The sequence below is a fragment of the Chiloscyllium plagiosum genome, unplaced genomic scaffold, assembly GCF_037043375.1.
Source record: "Chiloscyllium plagiosum isolate Xiang-an unplaced genomic scaffold, Cpla_swu_hap1 HiC_scaffold_2, whole genome shotgun sequence".
In the NCBI taxonomy this organism is placed as follows: Eukaryota; Metazoa; Chordata; class Chondrichthyes; order Orectolobiformes; family Hemiscylliidae; genus Chiloscyllium; species Chiloscyllium plagiosum.
Window position 1 is genome coordinate 130,127,309 of NW_028270140.1, and position 26,611 is coordinate 130,153,919.

The 26,611-nt window shown below is 42.0% G+C and overlaps 1 protein-coding gene across 8 annotated transcripts in view; it reads right to left on the reverse strand.

The window, feature by feature from the left end:
• The window catches only part of LOC122557672 (cadherin-related family member 2-like), a 158,249-nt gene that overhangs the window by 111,733 nt on the left and 19,905 nt on the right, over positions 1 to 26,611 (reverse strand). For 6 of the 8 annotated variants that reach the window (XM_087993636.1, XM_043705549.2, XM_043705533.2 and 3 more), the window contains exons 5-13: positions 24,155 to 24,220; positions 23,713 to 23,802; positions 23,476 to 23,565; positions 23,228 to 23,344; positions 22,448 to 22,576; positions 22,271 to 22,346; positions 18,414 to 18,514; positions 17,593 to 17,796; positions 17,343 to 17,498 (exon numbers count right to left, since the gene is read on the reverse strand). In XM_087993636.1, coding sequence (XP_087849762.1) covers positions 17,343 to 17,498; positions 17,593 to 17,796; positions 18,414 to 18,514; positions 22,271 to 22,346; positions 22,448 to 22,576; positions 23,228 to 23,344; positions 23,476 to 23,565; positions 23,713 to 23,802; positions 24,155 to 24,220 — 1,029 coding nt within the window. The remainder of the gene's footprint in view (positions 1 to 17,342; positions 17,499 to 17,592; positions 17,797 to 18,413; positions 18,515 to 22,270; positions 22,347 to 22,447; positions 22,577 to 23,227; positions 23,345 to 23,475; positions 23,566 to 23,712; positions 23,803 to 24,154; positions 24,221 to 26,611) is intronic. The other 2 variants (XM_087993612.1, XM_043705541.2) reach the window with 2 other exon arrangements.

The following is a 26,611-nucleotide window of genomic DNA, read 5'->3' on the forward strand; positions in this document are numbered from 1 at the left end:
GGCCTGCTTCCACACTGTAAGTAATATCAGTAATGTCTGTGAGAGCAACTCATCTAGTCCCATGCTCCGAACTCTTCCCCCACAGCTGTGCCAAACTTTTCTCATCAAATAATTACTGAATTCCCTTTTGATGGCTTTCATTGAATCTGCTTCCATTAATTCCTAATCACCCCCTGCCGAGAAATGTTTTCCAAATGCTGCCTTTGTTTCTTTTGCCAATCCTCTAAAATGAGGGTCTCTGATAGTCCATCCTTCTAGAGATGGAAACAGCTGCTCCTTATCTCCTCACGCAGGCCCCCCCGTGATTTTGATCATTTATGTCAAATCTCATCTTAATCTTCTCTTCTCTTAGGAGAGTGGCCTCAGCATCTCCAATCCACTCATGAAACCAAATTGTCTTATCACTGGGACCATGCTAGTCAATCTTTTTTGCACTCTAAGTGCTTTCACATTCTTGATAAAGTGTAGAACAAAATATTGTACAAGATAATCCCGTCACCATGCCAAATAGGACAGACATCAAACAGATTTAGCAATGTAAGGCTGGGTATCTATGACCTGCTGAGGGCCATCAGCAGCAGTGGAATTGTATCAACCACAGTATGTCACTTTGTGGCTTGGCATGTCCTCTACTGTGCCATTACCGTCAACCCTGGTTCAGTAAAGAGTGCAGGAAGGCAAATCAGATGCAGCACCAGGCATACCTACAAAATAGGTGTCAACTTGATGAAGGTACATAAGAACATAAAAATGTAAGAACATAGGGTTCCCCCTGGTAGGCTCATTCATAAAGTCAGGAAGTATGGGATACAGGGAAATTTGGCTATCTGGATTCAGAACTGGCTGGCTGACAGAAGGCAGAGAGTGGTTGTAGATGGGAAATATTCTGCCTGGAGGTCAGTATTGAGTGGGGTCCCGCAGGACTCTGTTCTTGGGCCTCTGCTCTTTGTAGTTGTTATAAATGACTTGGATGAGGAGGTTGAGGGGTGGGTTAGTAAATTTGCAGATGACACCTAAGGTTGGAGGTGTCGTTGATGGTATAGAGGGCTACTACAGGCTGCAGCGCCACAAAGACAGGATGAAGAGCTGGGCTGAGAACTGGCAGATGGAGTTCAACCTGGTTAAATGCAAAGTGATGCATTTTGAAAGGTCGAACTCGAATGCTGAATATTGGATTAAAGACAGGATTCTTAGCAGTGTGAAGGAACAGAGGGATCTGGGTGTGCAAGTACATAGATCGCTCAAAGTTACCACCCAAGTGGATAGGGTTGTTAATGAAAGCCAAAACACCATATGTTTTCTTAACAGAGGGATCGAATTTAAGAGCCGCGAGGTTTTGCTGCAGCTCTACAAGTCCCTGGTGAGACCACACTTGGAATATTGTGTCCAGTTCTGGTTGCCCTACTATAGGAAAGATGCAGAGGCTTTGGAGAGGGTGCAAAGAAGGTTTACCAGGATGCTGCCTGGACTGGAGGGCTTGCCTTATGAAGAAAGGTTGAATAAGCTTGGATTTTTCTCTCTGGAGAGAAGGACAAAGAGAGGAGACCTGATCAAGGTATACAAGATAATGAAAGGAATAGATAGAATCAAAGACTTTTTGCCAGGGCAGGATTGACTGGTACGAGAAGGAGGTAGGTTCTTTACGCAGAGAGTTGTGAAAGCATGGAATGTTTTGCCAGTTGAGGTGGTGGAAGCAGAGTCATTGGGGACATTTAAGCGACTGCTGGACAAGCACATGGATAGCAGTGAGTTGAGGGGTGCATAGGTTAAGTTACTATATTTTACATAAGGATTAATTCTCGGCACAACATCGTGGGACAAAGGGCCTGTTCTGTGCTGTACTTTTCTATGTTCTATGTTCTATAAGAACTAAGAGTAGGAGTAGGCAATTCGGTCGCCCGGGCCTGCTTCACTCTTTAATGGGATCGTGGATGATCTCATCTCAGTCTTAGCTCCACTTTCCTGCACACTCCCCATAACCCTTTAAACCATTACTAGTTAAAAATCTTTCAATCTCCTCCTGTGTCCTGGCTTTCTCCGCCCTCTGGGTACCGAATTCTACAGATTCATGATCCTTTGAGGGAAATTATTCTTCCTCATCTCTGCTTTAAATATGCCATCCCTTAGCCTAACACCTCTTGCTCTATATTGCCCTACAAGAGGAAGCATCCATTCTCTGCTTTCTTTGTCAATCCCCTTAAGCATTCCCTTCCCATCTCAGGCGACTGTGAGGAATTTGCACGTTCTCCCCATGTCTGTGTGGGTTTCCTCTGGGTGCTCCAGTTTCCTCCCACAATCCAAAAATGTGCAGGTCAGGTGGACTGGCCATGCTAAATTGCCCACAGTGTTCAGGGAGGTATAAGTTAGGTGCATTAGCCAAGGGTAAATATAGGGTAGGTGAATGGGTCTGGATGGGTTACTCTTTGGAAGGTCGGTGTGGACTTGTTGGGCCGAAGAGCCTGTTTCCATACTGTAGGGAATCTAATCTAATCTAATCTAATCTATAAACTGTATCTCTATTATATCCCCTCTCACCTTTCTAATACTATTGATCAGAAACTTGCCTGAACCAGACATATAAATACCTAGGCTATAATAGCAGGTCAGAGGTTGAAAACATTTTGATAAATAATTCAATTTCTCAATTCTTAAAGCCTCTGCATCATATTCGTGACACGTGACGAATATGATGGGCAACATTCCATTGGTCTGAATGAATGCAGTTTAACAACACTCATGAAGCTCAACATATTCCACAACGAAGCATCCTGACTGATTGGTAGCCCAAACACTGCCTTCAATATTCACCCCCTTCATCAGCAGCAGCACAGTAACAGCAACGTGTACCATCAACAAGGTACACTTTAGTAACTAATCAAGACTCTGCTGAGAGCACCTTACAAACCCATGATCTGTTGGAAATCTATGTGAAACAACTTAAACTCAGAAACTGGGCAAAAATGATTTCCAGCTAAATAAAAAAAACAAAGAAACACTAATGCTCGAATACCCTTACTCCCACTCTTCCCTCCCACAACAGCGATAGGGTCCCTCTTGTCTTTACCTACCATCCCACCTGTATCCACCTCCAAAGGATCATCAGTTACCATTTCTGCCAACTCCAGTGGAATGCCACCAACAGACACATACCCTCCTCTTCATTGTCAACCTTTTGCAGGGACTGTGCCCTCCGAGACACCCTGGTCCATGCCTCCTCCATTCCTAACACCTCCCCACATCGCAGTGGGCATTGCAGAAGGTGTAATACTTGCCTGCTTATTTTCTTCCCTCAGTATCTAAGGGCCCAAATGCACCTTCCAGGTGAAGTAGTGTTTTACCTGCACTTCACTTAATCTAGTCGAATGTATTCGCTGCTCACAATGTGGTCTCCTCTACACTGGGTAAATAAAGCACAGACTGGGTGACCTCTGTCGGAAAAAATAAATCTGATCTTCTGATTGTCTGCTACTTCAACACACTACTGTGTTTGCTGATCAACATGACAGAATCTCTGTCTCGGGCTTGCTGCAGTGCTCCAGAGAAGCTCAGTGCAAGATGGAAAAACAACACCTGATTTTCTGCTTGTGAACTCTGCAACCTTCTGGACTCAATAACGATTGCAATAATTTTAAGGTCTGAGGACCTTCTCCCAACTCCTTAACCTAAACTCCACACAACAGGCCCTGTCATCACTACTAACCTATTGTCCACCACTAACAATCCCCATTTTAGCAGCTATCCATCCCCCCAGGCTGACCTCTACCTATTCCCTTGTCTGCCAAACTACTCTCTCTATCTGGGTTCCATCTTCACCTAACATTTACTCTTTCTCCCTGTCTCCCCACCCTCCTCTAGAATATATACCAACCTTTTCCTGGCTACGATCAATTCTGAAGAAAGGTCACTGGACCTGAAACATTAACTTTGCGTTCTATTCACAGATGCTGCTAGACCTGCTGTGGTTTTCCAGCATTTTCTGTTTTGTTTTATGATATCCAGCTAAATGTCCTTGTAAAAAAGAGCTTTCCTTTGCTTTTCCTGCAAATACGCAAGTAAGAATAAAGAATTCCATCCCTAAGGACATTGTTGGTCAACGTTAGAACTCTCAAAATTACATTGATTTCATGCCATGCACCTGAATTTTGCGAACTTAACAATTAATTACCACACAAATCCACAGTAATTTAGTTCATCATATTTATTCTGTTTTCTTAACTCCAATGAACCAATTAAATTAATGAACATCAACGTAATTAGTTTTTGCTGGAACAACATCAAACTGAAAAGGCATGCTACTGTAATGAAAATAGTTGCACAAGCAATAAAACAGACACCTATTGTGTGTATAGCCTGTTGAACTGTGCTGAGCACAAATAAGGCCATTGAAATGTATCAAATATACCAAGGACAGACATTAGTGAAGGGATCAATTCACAAAAAGGCAATGTGGAGAAATCCTAAAAGAGTTTGGAAGACAACACATCAAGGTGGTTTCAAAATTGCTTGTAAATACCAAAGTTGCATAGGTTCTTTAAATCTTCGCAATTATTGGTAACTGCACTATTGAAAAGTTTCAGAAGTTTTACAGGATAGTGTTTAAGAAAAATCCTGACAATCTCACATAGTAGTTGCAACTTCACAAATAGACAGTGTTGAAACTTCTCTGCAAACATCAAACCCATCACAACCCTACCTTTCCTCTCCATTATTCCAGCTTTTCACATTGCAATAGCTCAACCTGAAATCAGGATTCTGCTCCGACAAGGTGAACATAGAACATACAACATAGAACAATACAGCGCAGAACAGGCCCTTTGGCCCTCGATGTTGCATTGATCTGTGAACTAATCTAAGCCCATCACCCTACACCATCCCATCATCACCCATGTGCTTATCCAAAGACTGTTTAACTGCCCCTAATGTGGCTGCGTTAACTACATTGGCAGGCATGGCATTCTACGCCCTTACCACTCTCTGAGTAAAGAACCTGCCTCTGACATCTGTCTTAAATCTATCACCCCTCAATTTGTAGTTATGCCTCCTTGTACAAGCCAACGTCATCATCCTCGGAAAAAGACTCTAACTGTCCATCCTATCTAATCCTCTGATCATCTTGTATATCTCTATCAAATCCCCTCTTAGCCTTCTTCTCTCCAAGTCTCTCAGCCTTTCCTTATAAGACCTTCCCTCCAGACCAGGCAACATCCTTGTAAATCTCCTCTGCACCTTTCCATGCTCCCACATCCTTCCTGTGATGGGGCAACCAGAACTGTACACAATATTCCAAATGTGGCTGCACTAGCGTTTTGTACAGTTGCAACATAACATCATGGCTCCAGAACTCAATCCCTCGACCAATAAAACCGAACACACTATGTGCCTTCTTAACAGCACTATCAACCTGGGTGGCAATTTTCAGGGATCTATGTACATGGACTCCAAGATCCCTCTGCACATGCACACTACCAAGAATCTTTCCATTGACCCAGTACTCTGCCTTCCTGTTATTCTTCCCAAAGTGAATCACCTCATATTTAGCTGCATTGAACTCCATTTGCAACTTCTCAGCTCAATTCTACAGTTTATCCAAGTCCCCCTGAAACCTGCAACATTCTTCCAAACTGTCCACCACTCCACCGACTTTAGTGTCATCTGCAAACTTACTAATCCATCCACCTATGCCTGCGTTTAAATCATTTACAAAAATGACAAACAGCAGTGGTCCCAAAACTGATCCCTGTTGCACACCACATTAACCAGACTCCTGGCTGAATATTTTTCATTAATCACCTCTAGCTGCCTTCTTACAGAAAGCCAGTCTCTAATCCAAACTGCTGAGTTTTTCTTGCAGTTTCTGTTTTTGTGATGCATAAGAGCTTCATGTCAAAGGAATAGAGAGTTTAGGTGGAAGGGTGTTGTCTACTGGATCTTTCAGGAATCGACAGCATGAGTTGCTAAAGGTCCATTCTTCCTACATTAGCTTAGGTTGCTTCCGGGTGCTCCAGTTGCTTCCCACAATCCAAAGCAGGTCAGGTGAATTGGCTACACTAAATTGCCCATAGTGCATTAGTCAGGGGCGATGGTAAGGGATTGGGTCTATGTGGGTTATATGAGAGGGTTGATGTGGAGTTGTTGGGCCAAATGGCCTGTTTCCACACTCTCGGGATTCTATGACTTCTATGAAATCCCCCTCAATCCCATGCCTCCGCATTTTCTCCAACAGCCTACCATGTGGAACTATATCAAAGACTTTACTGAAGTCCCTGTACACCACATCAACTGCCCTCCCCTCATCCACATGCTTGATCACCTTATCAAAAAACTCAATGAGGTTTGTGAGACAAAATCTGCCCTTGACGAAACCATATTGACTATCTGCAATCAAATTGTTGCTTGATAGATGATTATAAATCCTTTCTCTTATAATCCTTTCCAAAACGTTTCCTACAACAGACGTAAGGCATACTGGCCTATAATTACCTGGGTCATCTCTGCTGCCCTTCTTGAATAAGGGCACATTTGCAATCCTCCAGTCCTCTGGTACTAAACCAGTAGACAATGATGACTCAAAGATCTAGGCCAAAGGCTCCACCATCTCCTCCTTCGCTTCCCAGAGAACCCTCGGATAAACCCATCTGGCCCAGGGGACTTATTTACTTTCACACCTTCTAGAATTGATCACACCTCCTCCTTACTAACCTCAATCTTTTCTAGTCTAATAGCCCATATCTCAGTCTTCTCCTCTCCAATATTCTCCTTTTTCTGAGTGAAAACAGATGAGAAATATTCATTTAGCACCTCTACGATCTCCACAGGATCTAGACACAACTTTCCACACAACTCTTCTGCTTAATAAGAGATACAATTTCTTTAGTAAACCATGGTTCCCTTACCTTCTCACTCCCTCCCTGCCTGACAGGGGCATACCTATCAAGAACATGCAATATCTGTTCCTTAAGCCTGCTCCACATTTCGATTGTCCCCATCCCTTGCATTTTGCTACCCTATTCCATGCCTCCTAAGTCTTGCCTAATCGCGTGATATTGCCCTTCCCCTCCCATCTATAACTCTTGCCCTGTAGCATGTACCTATCCATCTCCATTGTAAACTAAACGTAACCGAATTATGGTCACTCTCTCCAAAGTGCTCACCTACAACTAAATCAAACAACTAGCTTGGTTCTTTACCTAGCACCAGATCCAGTGTGGCCTCCCCTCTTGTCGGCCCTTCAACATACTGTGTCAGGAAACCCTCCTGCACACAGTGGACAAAAACTGATCCATCTGACATACTAGAGTTATAATATTTCCAGTCAATGTTGGGGAAGTTAAAGTCCCCATAATAACCACCATGTTCGTTTCACTCCTACCCAGAATTGTTTTGCCAATCCTCTCCTCCACATCCCTGGAACTTTGCGGAGGCCTATAAAAAAACTCCCAGCAATGTGACCTCTCCTCTTCTCTCCTGTTTCTAACCTCAGCCCATACCACCTCAGTAAATGAGTCCTCGTCAAAAGGCCACCTTTCAGCTACCGTTATACTATCCTTGGCTAACAAAGCCACACCTCCCCATGTCTTAATGAAAGGTCTAAACCCTGGAACCTGTAACATTCATTCCTCTATCCATGTCTCCGAAATGGCCACAATATCGAAGTCCCAGGTACCTATCCATGCTGCAAGCTCACTTACCTTATTCTGGATACTCCTGGCATTGAAGTAGACATACTTCAAACCAGCTTGCTATCTGCCAGCACACTCCTGTGTCCATGTTCTCCCTACTCACATCCTCCTGTGCACTGAAACTATACCACAGGTTCCCACCCCCTTGTTGAGCTAGTTTAAACCCACCCAAATAGCGCCAGCAAATTTGTAGAGGTCCCACCTTCGCCAGAATGAGCTCCAATTATCCATATACGTGAAACCCTCCCTCTTGCAGCACGTGTTTAGCTGATATCTCTCCCTGTATCTCACCTCACTATTCCATGGCACAGGTAACAAACCAGAGATAACAACTCTGTATGTTCTAGCTCCCTGAAATCCTGCCTTACATCCCTATCCCTCTTTCTACCCATGTCGTTGGTACCTATATGGACCATGACTTGGGGCTGGTCACCCTCTCCCTTCAGGACCCCAGGTGCACTTATCAATATAATCCTCAACCCCGCTGTGACCTTTGGCATCACCAATTTGCTCCAGTCTTATCTAATCATTGCTAGAGCTTTTCTAGAAATGGCTGGTCTTTCAATTCTAAGATGATTCCGTCTGGAGTTCCCGAAGGTTCACATCTACATTTTACCCTTTGCAGACATCTGCAGACATAGTTTGATTTCTGTCTGTGAGCTGATGCCTGCCTGTTCTACCTTTTTTGCCATGTTCTTTGGCTTCCCCACTGCCTCTGTTGCTGTGGGTTGGTATGAATGGGTGCAATCCACCTCATTGGTAACGCTGCTGGATTAGCAACTTAGAGGCACAGCCCAATGCTCAGATTTCACCATGGCAGCTGGTGGAATTAAAATTCAATCCACTTACAAATCTGCTAAATAAGGGCTCTTGTGCCACTTGTCTCTATCTGCCCTAAACATGTGTCTGAGCAGGTTGATTAATATTATCTAAATCTTCACCACACAGTTAGTCACAGTCAGGGAAACAATGACATGCTATAGTTCTAGAGGGATCCAAAAGGGGATGGATTTGTCCCATTGCCATCAAGAGGCAAACTAATGGGCATGCCCAGAAGAAATGGTGAAAGAAGGGCTGGATTTGTCTCCTATGAGAACTGCTCCTTGTCTATCCTACCAGTGAATAAGCAGATTTTTCTTATGTATGCCTTAGTGGGAGACACCTACTATGGACATAGTGCATTCTATACGGGAAGAACATGGCTATCAGCAATATTTCTTCTGATTTAACCATTAGCCACCAAATTTAGTTTAAGCCAGAAACTGATGAGAAACTGCACATAACTCTGTCCACCCAAACGATATAAATGAGGATTTGGAAGTTTGGGGCCGTGGAACTTTCAACTATTCCACATTTCACCGCAGACTGGGTGAAGATCATTTTTGAGGCAAAGAAAGTTGTCCATAAATGGGCCATGCACGAGAAGGAGATTAAAACTCAAGCAGAAGAGGCAAGTGGGGACTTGCAGACTCCAAGTTTCTGCAGTAAAATTTGGAATTGGGGACTGAACACTCAGATCCATCCGTTGATCAGAATTCTGTCTCGTGATTGTTGTACTGCAATTTGTGATACTTATCAGTGTAATAGTCTTGTTTCATTTGTTAAAACGGAATGTTTTAAGAAATGAAAGGAACTGACACCAGGGATTGGTCTCAGATACCAAATATTAGCTGGTATAGAAGAGGGTTTGTCATGACTGCTGACTATAGGCTATGAATAATCTAGACATGGTTAGTTGGCAGTATTTCTTATTATTTGTTCATCATCATTTGTATTGATATTAAGATGTGGAAAGTGTAAAACAATGCATTTGTCACAGAACAAAAAGAAAATGAGTAAGATATTGTAAATTGATCTGTAACTTTGTTTACATTTATGACTAGATTTTTGATCAGTACAATGATCCAAATGGCATTTCAAATAACAGAAATGAAATAATGCTTTGCTGACAGTATTTACTGTAAAGGGAGTAATGCTCACCACTGTCTGGAGGTGCCCGGTAGGATGTAGCAAACTTAGTTGGGACGATCCTCAGATAAACCTTTGGATCAAAAGGAGGGAGATGTTGGAAGAGGCTGAAGATAACAGGAACTGACAAGATGCTTGACAATGGGCTGTTATGTGAATGGAATTACACTGAATCATTCAGATTCGCTAAGAGTTAAGATTGCAGGAAATCCGTTACTGCTATCACTACCCAATAAAGGTAAAACATTCAGGATTGGTCACAGACTCAGATAATTCCAAATAAGGCAAACACTTGGCACAGAGAGATGTGTGCTGAAAATGTGTTGCTGGAAAAGCACAGCAGGTCAGGCAGCATCCAAGGAACAGGAGAATCGACGTTTCGGGCATGAGCCCTTCTTCGGGCTCATGCCCGAAATGTCGATTCTCCTGTTCCTTGGATGCTGCCTGACCTGCTGTGCTTTTCCAGCAACACATTTTCAGCACTGATCTCCAGCATCTGCAGTCCTCACTCTCTCCACAGCGAGATGTGTACAAAGCATCCTAGAAAACCCCTGATTTTTCAGCAGAACTTTGAAGAATAACACTGCAAGAGGTCTGGAGGCAAGGTGAAGACATTGAGAAGGGTTTCCAGCCTGGTCACTGCTAACTCTCCCAAGTAATAATGTTTGGGGTTAGTTACAGAACCCAGCATACTTAAAAGTGCATGTTATTCATTTAAGTATATAATAAATTAATAGAGCTTTATAGAGCTCTAAGTATCTCTGCTGTATCTTGATCTATGTATATACTGTTGTCTCTGAGAGACAGGAAACACTAGCAAAACCAAAGCCATTGATTTCCCTCCATAAAGTCCCTTGCCTAGCTATCAAATCCATTCCTTTTTGTAAAGTCTTAGCATAACTTCTGATGCCTCGGTTAGGATCCCAAATGGTTTCATAACAGTCATCTCAACCTGTTCATCCCAGCTTCAAAGATTTATGATAACCCACCCTCTGGGGTTCACTGCTTCTGCATCACAGTGAAAATTGTGCCATTTAGTTTCTATTGCTCTTCCTCAGTCTTCCTAACAAAAGTCATCACCACGTATTCATCCAAATTAAATTTCACCAGCCAGCTCTGTGCTCAGTTCACTGATCCATGTCCCCCATGATCTGTTTCTATCCACCTCTTTGTATACTTTGGACTAGATGTTAAGGAGCATTGTAAATCCTGACCCTTCCTAACAGCTGTCAGCCTGCCAAGTTGAAACTCAGCTGTCCAGGAACCGTGTTACACTGGCAGCAACTTTATTTGTTTCAGAAATGAACTTCCATTCCCATCCTGAAAGAGGTTCTGCCCAAGAGAGCTGGCAGCCATGTCTGGGATCATAGCCAGAACCCCAAACGAAGATAGGATAGGATTCCAGCTTAAAGGGAAGTCAGGAGATTTTTGGACTGGCCAGGCTGGCAGACTGCAGCTGGGGGGGTTGGGTGGGGTTGTGAGGGTGGGGGAAGGGGTTTTGTTGAAGTCTGAGAGATTGGCTCCGAGGAAGAGATAAAGTGAGGGATGCAACCTCAGAACAGGTCCTCCAATGGGCAAAAACCACCTCAACAGCAACCCAAGTTGTCAGCGTACCTGCCTTGTCCTTGCATGTGCCAAATAGCAGTGAATCCCCTGGTCACAAGGGCCTCAATAGGACTATATATAGATGAGTTGCCTGATGCCCTCCCTGCCCTTTTGTAACACAGGAGCCAGGTTAGAGGTGAGTGGGAAAGCCAACCACTTGATTTCATGAGCCCCCCTAACCATGAAATTAACAGAGTAGTCATACCCTACTGAGTTTTGTTTCATGGTTGTTACAAAGCTGTTTTCCCCTTTAAGCATAATGTAAAAATACTAGCTATCTGATCATCAAAACCAGCAAACTAAAGCAAACAAACAATTGTCTTGATGAAACAAGCAATTATGCACATGTAAGGCTTAGGAGTGAAGCTGCACTAGCAGAGGCAGCCCTGGGAGTACAAAAATGTGCATCGTTTCTCCAGAGTATGGATGGTCAGTTGCTGGAGTCCAAAAAGGGAATGGGTGGTAGAGAATTGGTTCAGCAAAGTAAAAACTAAAAGCTTGAATGTTGGAAGTCAGAAATAGAAAAACAGAAAAATGCCAGTTGAAGCAATACTGAACTTGAACAAAGTATTAGTTGGACCCAAAGTTGAAGTAGTGAATGCAGTTTTGGCATCAAATTATATAAAAACTATAATAATGGGTGTAAATAAGTATTTGGGAGAACAGCACTTGAGTGTTATTGGAAAAAAAGAGTATTCTTTTTCGGCTTTTCATCTTGCCTCATCAATACAATTCACAAGTAGTGTCAAAATACAGGGTAATTAACAATATATTGTAGGAGAGTAAAGTATTGATTAGTTGGCAAGTGGACTCTGTGGCAGAAGCATCACCAATTGATGATGGCTGACAGTTAACTGCCAAAATTTGTATATGTTTTAAACCAGACAAGTTAACTATGGTCAATGAAGAAATGGACTGAAGAAATGAACCAGAGAATATGATCACTTATTTTGTTAAGTTGAAAGAGGCACAGTGTGTGTACATGTTCTTGTTGTCTGCACAGGACAGGACCGTATGTACTAAGACATGTAGCTTTCAGTAGTTGCAAGTATACCACAGTGTGAGCCTGACTGACAATCCTAAATTAGTACATGTCGTCCAATCGCAAAAATCACTGTGTTGTGGGTTTCATCGGTATGGGCTAGTCAGTTATTGTCAGTACGTTATTCATTGCAAACTGTCTTCAGTGGATCAAAACCTTGAAACTCACTCTCTCTCTAACAGCATGATGGGTGTCCTTATATACATGGAATGCTGCAGCTTAGGAAGGTGACTCATCATCACCTTCTCAAGGGCAATCACTGATGGGCAATAACTAGTGTTGCTAGCATCCACAATTAATACACATTATCACATGGTTATTGTGGGACCTTGCTGTGTACAATTTGTTTTGTACATTACCGACAGAGGGGCTACATATCAAAAGGGCTTTGTGAAGTGCAAAATGCTTTGAGTTATCCTGAGATCATAAAAAGGGACAATATAAATGCAAGGTGTTCCTATTTTCCTCTACCATCATGAGAAAAGCATGTCAGTCCCATGTTCTGTAAGCAAATCATACTTGGCTTACCGTCAAAATCTATGAACTGTTCCATCTATTTGGAATGTAACAGTGAGTCTGGAAGATGGAGTAGCATTTTGGGAATTTGTGGTTATACACATTTATGTAATTGTGGTCTAGAGCGCTGTATGGGCGAGCTAATTCTTTGGCTCTCTTCCATCTATTACTGTTCACCTCTCCAATAGTGCAAGGTCTGACCCTTGCTTGTGGTTTCTTCTTCATTTTCCACATGTTGGCAAAGGATATTGGCTCCAGTCTCCAGCATTTCCTGCTCACTGCCTATATTTTAGTCCCTGATCTAACTTATGTTTTTTTTCCCTCTGCTCACAGCCTCATACTAGGCCCCAAGACAAACCTCCTGTTAACACAGAGACAGGGTCAGAAAGCAAATGAGAAAACTTTCAAGGGAGAGAAAATGTAGAAAAAGAATTAGTAGGAAAATAATTGCAGAGTGGTGCAGAAATTTTTAATTTCTGGGCTGAAGTATCTTTTCAGGGGAAGTCCTAGGATTGTTGAGGGGCCCAGGCCACAGTTACGTGTGGCTGGTGTGGGTCTTGCGTGGGGGACATCATCTGACAGGGGAGACAAACATGTTGGAAATATGGAACAGAAACAGAAGTTGCTGGAAAAGCTCAACAGATCTGGCAACGTCTGTGAAGAGAAATCAGGGTTAACGCTTCAGATCCGGTGACCCTTACAGCCTCAGATAGCTCATGCGCATTTCTGACTGCGACGTGGACGAATGCATTGGCTTTCAGCTGGCACTTTATTACACGATTTGAGGTCCTTGGATTGGGCACTATGTCTCTTTGAAAGAGGGATGTCCCCACTCCTCCATGCCCCTCTAAAGCTGGCAGCAGTAGGCAAACTGATAGCGTTTATCTGATGGAAAACCACCCCACCCACATGTAAACTCTGAATCACCAAAATTCTAATGGATTTGGGGATAATTGGTGTCCACTGGTTCAATAATGAACTGAATTGATCTCCTGTTATGAATGGGTGGGTTCCTGCTGTGGCACCATTCCCACCTCTAACTGAATCACAGAAAGTCTTCCCACACTGACAGACTGATGTATGGCCTGTCCCATGACCAAATGGGCCTGGCCTCCATGTTTTCTGCTGAGTGGGCTGGCTGCATAAAAATCCAGCCTCATGTACCTCATGCAATTTCTGACTCTGATTTGTGTTTGATTTGCTGAGGATTCTGCTCCGAAGCCATCAATAAACCAAAACCTGCAGTATATCAAATGGTGAACATGTGAACTGCCATAGAAGTGCCACTAAGGATAAATAAAAACAGACATACAGCAGAAGCTCGGAATCAAAAGTGCCCAAGCCCTTCAGCTAAATAGCAAGTTCTTCACACAGTTTAGTTTTTTGGGGGAAACTCAGTAGGGATGGCAATTTACACCCTCAGGCTTTCTTGGAGATATCCATGTCTATAACTTCCAATTTCCACATGGTTTAATGAGAACACTCGCCATTCACAGCATATGCCTGGACTGAGTGCTTCTAAGGCCCACCTCCGCCCTTCACTATTTAATATATCTGATTGAAAGGCATTAACAAAGCTGACAGACAGGGAATAAAATTTCAGGAACAATGGTCGTGATTGGGATTTCTATCTTTTTGTATAAAGCCATCAGAAATGAGGTAAAGCATAAACTTTTCCACTTTTTCCTGAGGTTACTTTGTTCAATAAAATTTAAGTGACGACAATCACAGCATGTTGCATGAATCCTGGTGTGAAAGGGTTGTCCATGAGTATAGATTGAGTAGACTGGGCCTGTAACCTGGAACCTAGAAGAATGAGTGGTGAATTCCTTGAAAACATATTCTGTTCTCAAGGGGTTTTGTTTTATACTTTATAACTTTATGTCTCAGACTTATTCGGCAACAACATTTAGGGGAAGCGGTGACACAGCAGTTATGTCATTGGACTAGAGAAAGCGGGATGTTCAAGTGCATGAAACTCAGAGGGTTAGTGTGCAGGTATAGCAAGTAATCAGGAAAGCTAATAAAATGTTTTATTGCAAGGGGAATTGAATGTAAGCGTAAGGATATTATGCTTTAAGGATAATCTCTGCAATATAATGTCATACAGTCTGCAATATAATGTCATACAGTCATAGAGATGTACAGACCCTTTGATCCAACTCATCCATGCCAACCAGATAGCTGAAATTAATCTCATCCAATTTGCCAGCACTTGACCCATATCCCTCTAGAGTCAAGATTAGAATGGTGGCTGGAAAAGCACAGCAGGTCAGGTAGCATCCGAGGAGCAGGAAAATTGACGTTTCGGCAAAAGCCCTTCATCAGGAATACAGGCAGAGTGCCTGAAGGGTGGAGAGATAAATGAGAGGAGGGTGGGGGTGGGGAGAAAGTAGCATAGAGTACAATAGGTGAGTGGGGGAGGGGATGAAGGTGATAGGTCAGTGGGGAGGGAGGAGTGGATAGGTGGAAAAGAAGATAGGCAGATAGGACAAGTCATGGGGACAGTGCTGAGCTGGAAGTTTGGAACTAGGGTGAGGTAGTGGGAGGGGAAATGAGGAAACTTGAAGTCCACATTGATGCCCTGGGTTTGAAGTGTTCCGAGGCGAAAGATGAGGCGTTCTTCCTCCAGGCGTCGGGTGGTGAGGGACCATGGTCAAGGAGGCCCAGGACCTCCATGTCCTCGGCAGAGTGGGAGGGGGAGTTGAAATGTTGGGCCACAGGGCAGTGTGGTTGATTGGTGCGGGTGTCCCAGAGATGTTCCCTAAAGCACTCTGCGAGGAGGCGTCCAGTTTCCCCAGTGTAGAGGAGACCACATCGGGAGCAACGGATACAATAAATGATATTGGTGGATGTGCAGGTAAAACTTTGATGAATGTGGAAGGCTCCTTTAGGGCCTTGGATGATGGTGAGGGAGGAGGTGTGGGCGCAGGTTTTGCAATTCCTGGGGTGGCAAGGGAAGGTGCCAGGACGGGAGGGTGGGTTGTATATGCCTCTCATAGTTTTGTAGATCTCTATTAGGTTGGCCCCTCAACCACCAGCTTTCCAGTGAAAACAATCCAAGTTTATCCAACCTCTTCTAGTACCTAAAACCCTCCAGACCAGGCAACATCCTGGTAAACCTTCTCTGCAAGCTCTCCAAAGCATTCAAGTCCTTCTGGCGGTGTGGCAACCAGAACACAATATTCCAAATGTGGCCTCACTGAAGTTTTATACAGCTATAACATCACTTGCCAACTTTTATTAACAACAAAACAGAAGTATCTGGAAAAGCTCAGCAGATCTGGCAACATCTGCGAAGAGAAATCAAAGTTAATGTTTCAGGTCTAGTGACCCTTCCTCAGAACTTCTGCCAATTTTTATGTTCGGTGCACCATCCAATACAGGCAAGCTTGTTGTAAGCCTTCTTCACCAGCTGTGTTGCCACTGTCAGGGACCTGTGGACATGTAAACCCAGATCCCTCTGTATGTCAATGCAGACATTGTAAGACCCTGATCGTAAGACCCTACAGCGGATAGTGAGGATAGCTGAGGCGATCATCGCGGTCTCTCTTCCCTCCATTACAGACATTTACTCCACACGCTGCATCTGAAAGGCTAAGAGCATTGTGGAAGACCACACACCACTCTTCTCCTCCTCCTGCCATTTGGCAGAAGGTACCAGAGCCAATCTTGGTCTCTCACAGCCAGACTATGCAACAGTTTCCTCCCCCAAGCCATCAGGCTTCTTAACACATTATGATTGGACTCTTTCCCATCTGAAATTCTTTGCATGACTTTGAATTGCTGCTAGAAAAATGTCTATTATTCATCATTCTTCTGGTACACTGTAAATTGCGTGTTTTGCACTTCTTATGCAGTTTATGCCATGTACGATTGTGTAGCACCCTCGGTTCTGGAGGAACGCTGTCTTGTTTTGACTGTATAAGTTGAATATGGTAGAAATGACAAATAAAAAGCTACTCTACTCTAAGAGTTCTGCCATCTATTGTATAATGAGCACCTGAATTTGATCTTCCAAAATGCAGCGTCAGATTAATCCAGATTGTCCAGATTAATCTCCACCTGCCATTTCTCTGCCCTAGTCTGCAATCTATCTATATCCCACAATTCTCCTCACGATCTGCAACACTCTCAATTTTGCTGTCATCTGCAAATTTACTAATCAGATTACCTAAATTTTCCTCCAGATCATTAATATAGATTAGATATAAGTATCAAAGGTCCCGGCACTGACTTGTGTGTAACACCACTAGTTACTGCTTTCCATTTTAAAAAGCACCCTTCCACCACTACTGTCTGTCTTCTATGAGACCCTGAGGGGACTTAATTGAGTGAATGTTATTATTTTTCTGCCTCTTATTCCAGATGAGGAAAACAATACTTATTGGTTCATAAAATATTAATCAAAAGATTTTGCTCTCCTTGAACATATCATGCTCAAATTTTCCAAATCCTTTCGGTAACAAATCTTCATTAACAATATCGTGACAGGTCAACTATTTCATTAAAAGGTACTTAGTTGAGCATACCTGAAACTGTGAAAAGTCACTCTTCTCAAAGTCTAGTCTCTCAGAATTTGCCACTTGGAGTGTTAATATTCCCTCATTATAAACGATATTTTGATTCAAGTTAAAAGCTGTGGAATTTGCCCCAAAAAGAAATACTTCAAATGTCCCATTGTAACCCTGTTGGGGATAGATAATATGTTATTTAACTCAGTTACCAGAAAATAGATTCCAACTTTTAAATAAAAGTCAAATAAAACTGAAATGAACACACTTGATCAAGGTCTTGTACGAATATGTGAAGAATGGGTACACCATTTGCAGTCTCCTCAGGCACACTCACATGAAATTTGTCAGTAGATATTCCATGCACTGAGTAAAATGTTGGTTTATTGTCATTCACATCAAGTATTAATACTGTCACTGCTGCTGTTGTTGAAGCAGATAGGTCTTTAACCCCCTCAACAAGTTCAAAAGCCTAAATGAAAGAAAACATTTTTATTTTGCCCTGATTTAAATGTGTATTAATGCAACAAGGTAATGCAACAAAGCTGCACTGAGAAAGATCAAATCTGCTGTAGTTCCCACCCCCAACAATTTTGATGACCTACTTTTTCCTGTTTTTCAAAAATCATCCAAACATCTGCACAGCCTAATCTTCAGTAACTCATTTGTTTTCTATACTGAGCACTGTAAGCTTTGCAGCTGACACTGACATTTCAAAATTCCTGTTGTGCTGTGCATTCACAGTAGATGTTATAGGTTTGAGCCTGAAAGTATTGAAAGGACACTAAAAGGCAAATGCATATATTGATTTAGTATAGAATTTCTGCACATTACAAAAGCTGATAAGTTACAGTGGTATCTATTTTCTACTCATCCCCACTCCTGTCAATGGAATGAAATAAATGTTATGAGTGGCAAGCAAAAAACATGCAGACAGCATCTGGCCAGTAATTTTAACCTAAGAAGGGTCAACCTAAATACTGAAATGTGTACTGAAGTTTAAAACTGTGGGGGTAAACTGGAAAACTATATCTCGGTGATGATGTTTAAAATCACAATGTCAGAGTTTCACAGCTGAGTAAGACTTACAGTGATATCAATTGTTACATGTTCTCTCATCTCTTCTCTGTCCAGCAAAGAGACAACAGTGATCGTGCCAGTTACTTCATCCACAGTAAATGCTTTTGTACCTAAAGTAACCAAATTAACAAACATGTAACCTTAACATTCAAGGATATGGGACAAGTGCAGGAAATTGAGATTAGTGCACCTTTAGTGGTAGTTATGTCACATCAGACTTGATGGATTGAAGGGCCTCTTCTGCACTTAATGAATCTATGAATTTCTTCTATCAGAGGGTTTGAGTGTTTGGGACTCTTTGTCACAGAGAACTCTGGAGCAGAGTTTTTGTGTATATTTAAGAGAGAGATTCTTGGTCAGTAGACAAATCAGGGTTAACAGGGAAAAGGCAGGAAAGTGGATGATAGGAACATCTGATCAGCCATAATCCTATTAAATGGTGGAGCGGGCTCAAGGAGCTGAACAGTCAACTCCTGTTCCTTTTCTTATGGTGTTATGGTCTTACTGTGTCAAAATGTTCCTCCTGTTTTGTGCCTGAGCCTTTACATTTAATATTACATTTATGGCCCCATTGGTTTCAGTCCCTTAATCAAAGAAACAATCATTCAAGCTACTGGGTCCCATTTCCCAACAATTTAAATTGTCAGATCGTCCCCTACTTTCAGCTAACAAAGACAATCTGAACATTCAGTCATTCTATTTATTTGTATTGTCTATTGCACCAGAGGACACAATAGCAATGGAAGTGGACTTGAAAACAAATTAGCAATCGTTTCTCATGCAATGTAACTGTTGCTTCATCCTGATATTTGGCATTCTTCTGATTCTGAGGAAAAGTAAGGGCAGCAGATGCTGGAGATCAGAGTCAAGAGTGTGATGCTGGAAAAGTACAGCAGGTCAGGCAGTATCTGAGGAGCAAGAGAATCAACGTTTCGGGCATGAGTCCTTCATCAGGAATGTGGGGGTGGGGGGCCCACAGGCCCTGTGGCTGATCACTTCAACTCTCCCTCTCACTCTACCATGGGAATGCAAGTCCTGGGCCTCCTCCACCACCAAATCCTGGTCACCTAATGCCTGGAGAAAGAAAGCTTCATCTTCCGCCATGAAACCCTCCAACTGCACGGCATCAACATCGATTTTATTAGTTTCCTCATCTCCCCACCCCTCACCTTACCCAATCCTCTAACTCCGCACTGTCCTCTTGAACTGTCCTACCTGTCCAACTCCTTCCCACCTATCCGCTCCACTCTCCGCTCCGACCTATCACCATCAACCCCCACATTCATCGACCAATCGCATTCCCAGTTACCTTCCCAACAATCCCACCCCTTCCTATTTATCTCTCTGCCTCCTTAGGCCACCTCCCACCCAATTTTCCTGATGAAGGGCTTATGCCTGAAACAACGACTCTCCTGCTCCTCAGATGCTGCGTGACCTGCTGTGCTTTTCCAGCACCACACTCATTCTTCTGATTCTGTCCTGAGAACACAAAAATCTTTGACAAAATGTTTAATTATTTAGCAATAATAAAATGTGTTTGTACTTCCATCTTATGAAGGTCTCTGCATATTCTGGTCACAGGTGAAGTGGCCTGTGATCAGGATCAGTAAACAATTGATTTGCAGACCTCTTGATGCCATGGAGGCTCACCCACCAGCTATGACAGCTGGGAAAATGCAAGCAACCCTGTTATGGTTTCTCACTTATCCATTCTGGTTTTGCTGAACTGAAAAATTATTTCAATATTGTCAGAAGACCATTTGACTACATGGAGCCTCGTAGCTGGATCCAATCTCCCCCCCCCCCCCCACATTTGAAACTTTAAGGGTTTCAGACACTGGACAGCAATGAGGAATGTTCCCACTTTCACACTCAAGCTACTAAGGAAAGGTTAAGAAACTGAATAGTTTCCTGGGAGAGATAATCGATTAGATTCAGGATGAACATAGAACATTACAGCGTAGTACAGGCCCTTCAGCCCTCGATGTTGCACTGACCTGTGGAACTAATCTGAAGCCCATCTATCCTACACTATTCCATTTTCAACTATATGTTTTTCCAATGACCATTTAAATGCCCTTAAAGTTGGCAAGTCTACTACTGTTGCAGGCAGGGCGTTCCATGCCCTTACTACTCACTGAGTAAAGAAACTACCTCTGACATCTGTCCTATACCTATCACCCCTCAATTTAAAGCTATGGCCCTTCGTGCTAGCCATCACCAACCAAGGAAAAATGATATGGGGATCATCTTGCCTCATGGCAATAACTTTGTTAAATTCTGTCATATTCTGAGACTATAATTGTCCAAAATTGTGGCTCCAGGAAGAGATAAGAGATTGGGAATTCAACATCAAGCAACTATCCTTCTGACTGACTAAATATTCTAGCTTTTCCCCGATCCCACTTTTACTGAGATGCCCATGCTTAGCTACTTCCCCCATTCAGTAACACTGCATATTCTCTGCCCTCAGCATGCCAACGTACTCCATTGTGTCATCTGCCCTTAATATTCAGCTTCCATCCTTCACTGCCCTCTTCATCTCTATGACTATTCCCCTGCCCTCAGCATCTCAGTTTTCTGCCCCCATTACCCATGATCCCTTCATTTCCTGCCCAACAATCTTGCCCTTTCACTTCCATTCTCTCGCTTTCCTTTCCACCCATCCCACTCTCTATTGATCTTTTCTGTTAATCCCCCTTTTAGGTTAATCACTTATTTAAATTGATCTCTGTTTTTAGTTGAAGCTCATTTGCCTGGCCTGGTCAGGTTAGTTAACACCAAGCAGATGTTGGGTTAGGTTATGGCCTAGTTGATCTTTTACCTTAATCACAGAAAGCATTTATGGCAGACTGCATATAAATGAGACTTCTCAGGAACTGAAGTACATGGAGAGGCTTCACTGCGACTGCTTATGCAAAGAACTGGCATGTTTCTGAAGTAGACAACTTTGAAGAAATTTGCGCTTAGCAGAGAGCGGAGGAAATAGTTGACCTTATCAGGTATATGCCATTGGTGGACCAGGCTCAGAAGGTAATATGGCCTTTTCCTGCTCTTTTTTTTTTCTACACTTCTATGAATTAACTCACTAAGTGCGCATCGACAGCTCTCTGAGGAATTGCTCACTCTCTCATTTATATAACTCTATCCCTTCACCATTTCATATAATCATAGAATCACACAAGAAACACCTGACCCTTCGATCTAATCTGACTTCCCAGTTCTTGGATGTAATGGTGTACCAAGTGCTCATCCAGGTACTTTTTAAAGGATGGAGTCAACTTGCCTCTACCACCCTCTCAAGTAGTGCATTCCAAACTATCATCACACTTTCGGTTAAAAAAAGGTTTTCCTCACATCGCTCCCCCCTTACCTTGAACACATGTCCCCTAATGACTCACCCTTCAAGGGGAACAGCTGCTTCTTATCCACTCAGTCCATGCCCCTCATATTGTTGTACTCCTCAGATCACCCCTCAGTCTTGCCTGCTCCAACAAAAACAACCCAAGCCTATCCAACCTTGCCCCTTAACATAAATTTTCCATCCCAGGCAGCAACCTGGTGAATCTCCTCTGCAGCTCCTCCAACGCAGTTTTCCCAATTGCTCGTCAAAGGCAGAGAGAATGGAAAAGTCTACCCTCAGAACCGCTTTTCAGCCATGAACACTGCTGCTGCTTAATATCACATAATGGAAACCTGCCCTTTACAGAGTGGATGTTCCCAGCGCTAAAGATTTCCCAGTATTGTGCAGATGACAGATTGGCAAATTTAGAACTGCTAAGAATATATTCAGCAAAAAGAATTAAAATCTTCATTTGTGTTTTTATTATGTGGTAAGGATCTCTCATCAATGCTGAAATACATACCGTTAATACTATACCTGACTGGATTGTTAATACCTTGGTCTCCATCAATTGCTGTTATAGTGATGATACTTGTATTCTAAACAAAGAATATTTATGATACATTACCAGGTCAATTGGAAGTCACATGCAATAATATGGCACATTTTGCAAATAATGTTAATTTACTATCAAACATACCACGGGTAAATTCTCTGGAACTCGAACATAGTAAAATGAGCTTAAATATTCTGGTGGTTTATTTGGTATGTCAATCACATTTACGATCAGTCTGGCAGTGGAATATTTTGTTTCTGGTTCTCCTTGATCCTGTTGAAAGAATTAGATTAATTTTACACCTTCCAGCATGTATTACTAACTATTTTACAAGAAACTTAAAACTAATTCATCCGCTCTGTTGTGATAAACCCAAAATATCTTGGCCAACTTTGTCCTTGAATGAAAACTAATTTTTTTAATAAGTTGTGAGAAAGCTTTTAATGCTGGATAGATCCAAGATTGTAATTGGGCAGAAAAGCAAAGGTAAACAAGATATTTCGGTGACAGAGAACGTTTTGCAATGCTGTGGACTGTAGGAGGAAAGGGAGGTCTGAGGGATGAAGGAATTTGTACAGGTTTGAGCCTTTGGAAGAAATGAATTAGGGTGGGCAGTTGATAAAAATCATTCCACATCCTACTGTTCTCTATCTTTATCTACATACATTCACACAGTGGACATATATCTTGCTCAGTTGGCTTTACTGCTTTAGCAACCTAATACTGAGCATTGCCTCTTAATCAATTCAACTAATGAGATATCTGCCTAGTGACAAGCTGTTCCATCTGCTCCTTGTCATTAATCAGTAGATGAGACCTCACAGGTTATACTGAGTGATACGGCATGGTTTTTAAAAATGTAAATAAACTTTGCAACTGAAACTTTGCTTAGACTTCGGAATGACCTGGATTATTACTACATACCTCTGCTTTGACAAGAAGCTGATAAATGGTGCTTACAGAGAAGTCCAGCTGACCTTTCAGGTAAATGCTTCCATTTTTGGATATTTCAAATAAATCATTATTATCTGAGGGTAGAAGCTAGATAAAAATATTAAGAGGAAAAATCCACCAAATGTACTTCACATATACAATTTATGAAAAGCACTATATCTAATGTATTAGACAAAATGAATATTAGAGCATTAGAGAAAGGGAAGTATAGCAATTACCTCGAGAATTTCATATGTTACAGAACCATTATTGCCTCTATCAATGTCTCTTGCAAATACTTTGAATATTTCAGTTCCCACATTTTCATTCTGCTCCAAAAGTAAATAAGGTGTTTTTAATAATATGTTCTCAGAAGCAATTTTGCCATTATTATGTCATTTTTGACAACATGTAATTGACCATAATTTAAAGCTGCAAGTTCAAAGCGATACAATTCAACATGTGAAACTGGTTACCTCTGCAACTTCAACTTGATATGGTAACCCTTTAAATACTGGCGAGTTGTCATTAACATCCTCAATATAAATATGTAAAGTCTTTCTCACCTATACAAAACAAAATAACGTTAACTTTTTTTCCATATTCCTATCACACTCATTTTCTCCTATTAATACCCAGAAATCACTGCTGCCACAGAAGAGGAAAGCTAGGATTATTGGGAAGCTCATGAATGATCATATGGAATGTTGCATCAAAGTGCCTGACTCATTGTGTTGACTGGAATTTTGGTTATTTAGAAGCTTCACTTGTAAAGTGACCTTAAAGATTTTGTAGAAGTCACTCAGTTCAAATATACTCAGTACCGTCTTGGTAGAAAAACTTTGAAAATTGATTCTCAATATGAAGTGAAGGGTATGTATCTGTAAACAATAATAACTTACTGTTGATGTAACTTACCAATGCATTTATCCCATCATCAACTGTAATAATTACTCCAAAGTGATCATTGCTATTTTCATATACCTGCAAAAGGTTAATGTGATGATTAAGTGTAAAATATTTAAAATGCCTCGTGGAATATTAAATTACATTGGTCACTAATTTTCTGTACATTTTCTTGTTGCTTTGGTTCAGCTGTTAATCCTGTTAAATTGCAAACAGAAACATGTCACACCAAAATAGTAAACAGGACAAAAGAAATATCACAGGCTTCTGATCATTTTGCAAACTTATGAACATATGAAACAGGAGTAGACATAGATCATTCACCCCTGAGCCTGATATGTCATTCAATTAGATAGTGGCTGATCTATTTGTGTTTGAATTCCACATTGCCATCCATTCCCAAGTTTTCAACTTCACCACCTGGTGAAACAACCTGGTAGAATGTTAGAATAATTGTCCAATGTTCATCGTATTTACTTTTCAGCTTTTCTTTTCATTTGTCTAGAAATGATGGCTCCACCAATCCACTTCAGTGATGAAATGTGGACAAAATAAAAACCAAAGGGACCGCAGATGATGCGAATCAAAAACAAAAATTAGAAATTGCTGGAAAAGCTCAGCAGGTCTGGCAGCATCTATGGAAAGAAACCAGAGGTAATGTTAACTTTAGTTTCTTTTCACAGATGCTGCCAGATCTGCTGAGCTTTTCCAGCAATCTCTATTTTTGTTTTATGAAAGGTGGACACTTGGGGCCCCCAAAACGAAGCTGACCAATGCTCATGAGCTGAATGGAAGATGGCCTGTTCAATAAGGCAATGGTATCCGCCACCTTGACTAAGTGTACATCCAGGTCACTTGGCATATCAGTGAGGACATAAATGCAGACCTTGAGGGAAGGGGAGAGACACCTCAACACTTTACTCCAGTGGGCAGTCATACCCCTCAGACCAAGATATTCAAAATTGGTTTGTTATCAGAGACAGGAGTGTATGGCTGCAGATGAGGCAGGTATGGTGACCCGGGGGTTAAAAATGAGAAGCATTAGCACCAACAATTATCTCAACAGTTACGACATTCTTGAAAGCTGTATGGACAAGAGTGGGGACTATGGACTGGATCGCAAACTGACTGTGGCATCCTGTTACAGGGAGTAATTCAAGTAGGCGATTGAAATATGAATGTAGTTATGGTAGAGGACGGTATAACTGGAGGGATAGATACTGTTGTCTGAAGACATGAGCAAGAATCTGGAGGGAGGTTTTACCTCCAGGGTGCCAGATGTTAGGACATCTCCTCAGAGGGACAGTAAGGATCCAATACCAACAACACTGCAGGAATAGGATTGAGGCTTTCTTGAAAGACTTCAAACAGGAACAAAATTAAAAAGCATATAACTCTGAATTACAAGAAGATTAAAACTGGGAACTAAATATTCAGGGATATGTAATTTTCCAAAGGACAGGCAGGAAAGAAATGATGTTGGATAGCATTGCTGTACAGTATGAATTAACTATGATAGCAAGAAATTACCTTGGATTGGAAGGTATAGGATGCACATGGATAGAGATATAGAAGAAAATTAAAAGGGTAAGAAGATATTGCTAGGAGTAGTTAATAGGCACCTTAGTTTTATGTGGGACAGACAATAAGTCAGGAGATGATGAGAGCATGATGAGACAAATTCAATACATTAATCATGGGTGCCTTTAACATTCATATAAATTGTGACAGTCAGATTGACAAGGATGCGTTTGTAGAGTTTATTCAGGATAGTGTCCAAGAACAATACATTATGGATCCAACCTGGAATCGGGCTAGTTTGAGGCAGGTGATCTATAATGAGGTAGATTTAACAAATGATATCAAAGTAAAAGATCCCCATGGAAACAGTGACTGTAATATGGTAGAATTTAACATTCAGTTTAAGAGGAATTTTCTTGGATTGGAAATAACTGTGCTAATGGGGCGGCACAGTGGCTCAGTGGTTAGCACTGCTGCCTCACAGCACCAGGGTCCCAGGTTCGATCCCAGCCTCGGGTAACTGTGTGCAGACTCCACACACGTTCTCCCCGTGTCTGCGTGGGTTTCCTCTGGGGGCTCCAGTTTCCTCCCACAGTCCAAAGATATGCAGATCAGGTGAATTGGCCATGCTAAGTTGCCCATAGTGTTAGGTGAATTAGTCAGAGGGAAATTGGTCTGGGTGGGTTACTCTTTGGAGGGGTGGTGTGGACTTGTTGGGCCAAAGGGCATGTTTCCACACTGTAGGACGTCTAATCTAATTTTACACTCCTTTTGGAAGGAGTAACAGGAATGCAGAGTACTGGGCTAATGGTAAGATCCTTTGTAGTGTAAATGAACAGAGAGATTTCAGTGTCTATGTACATAGATCCCCAAAGGTTGTCAGCCAGATTGAGAGGGTTGTTAAGAAGGCATACAGTATGTTAACTTTTATTAGTAGAGGGATTGAGT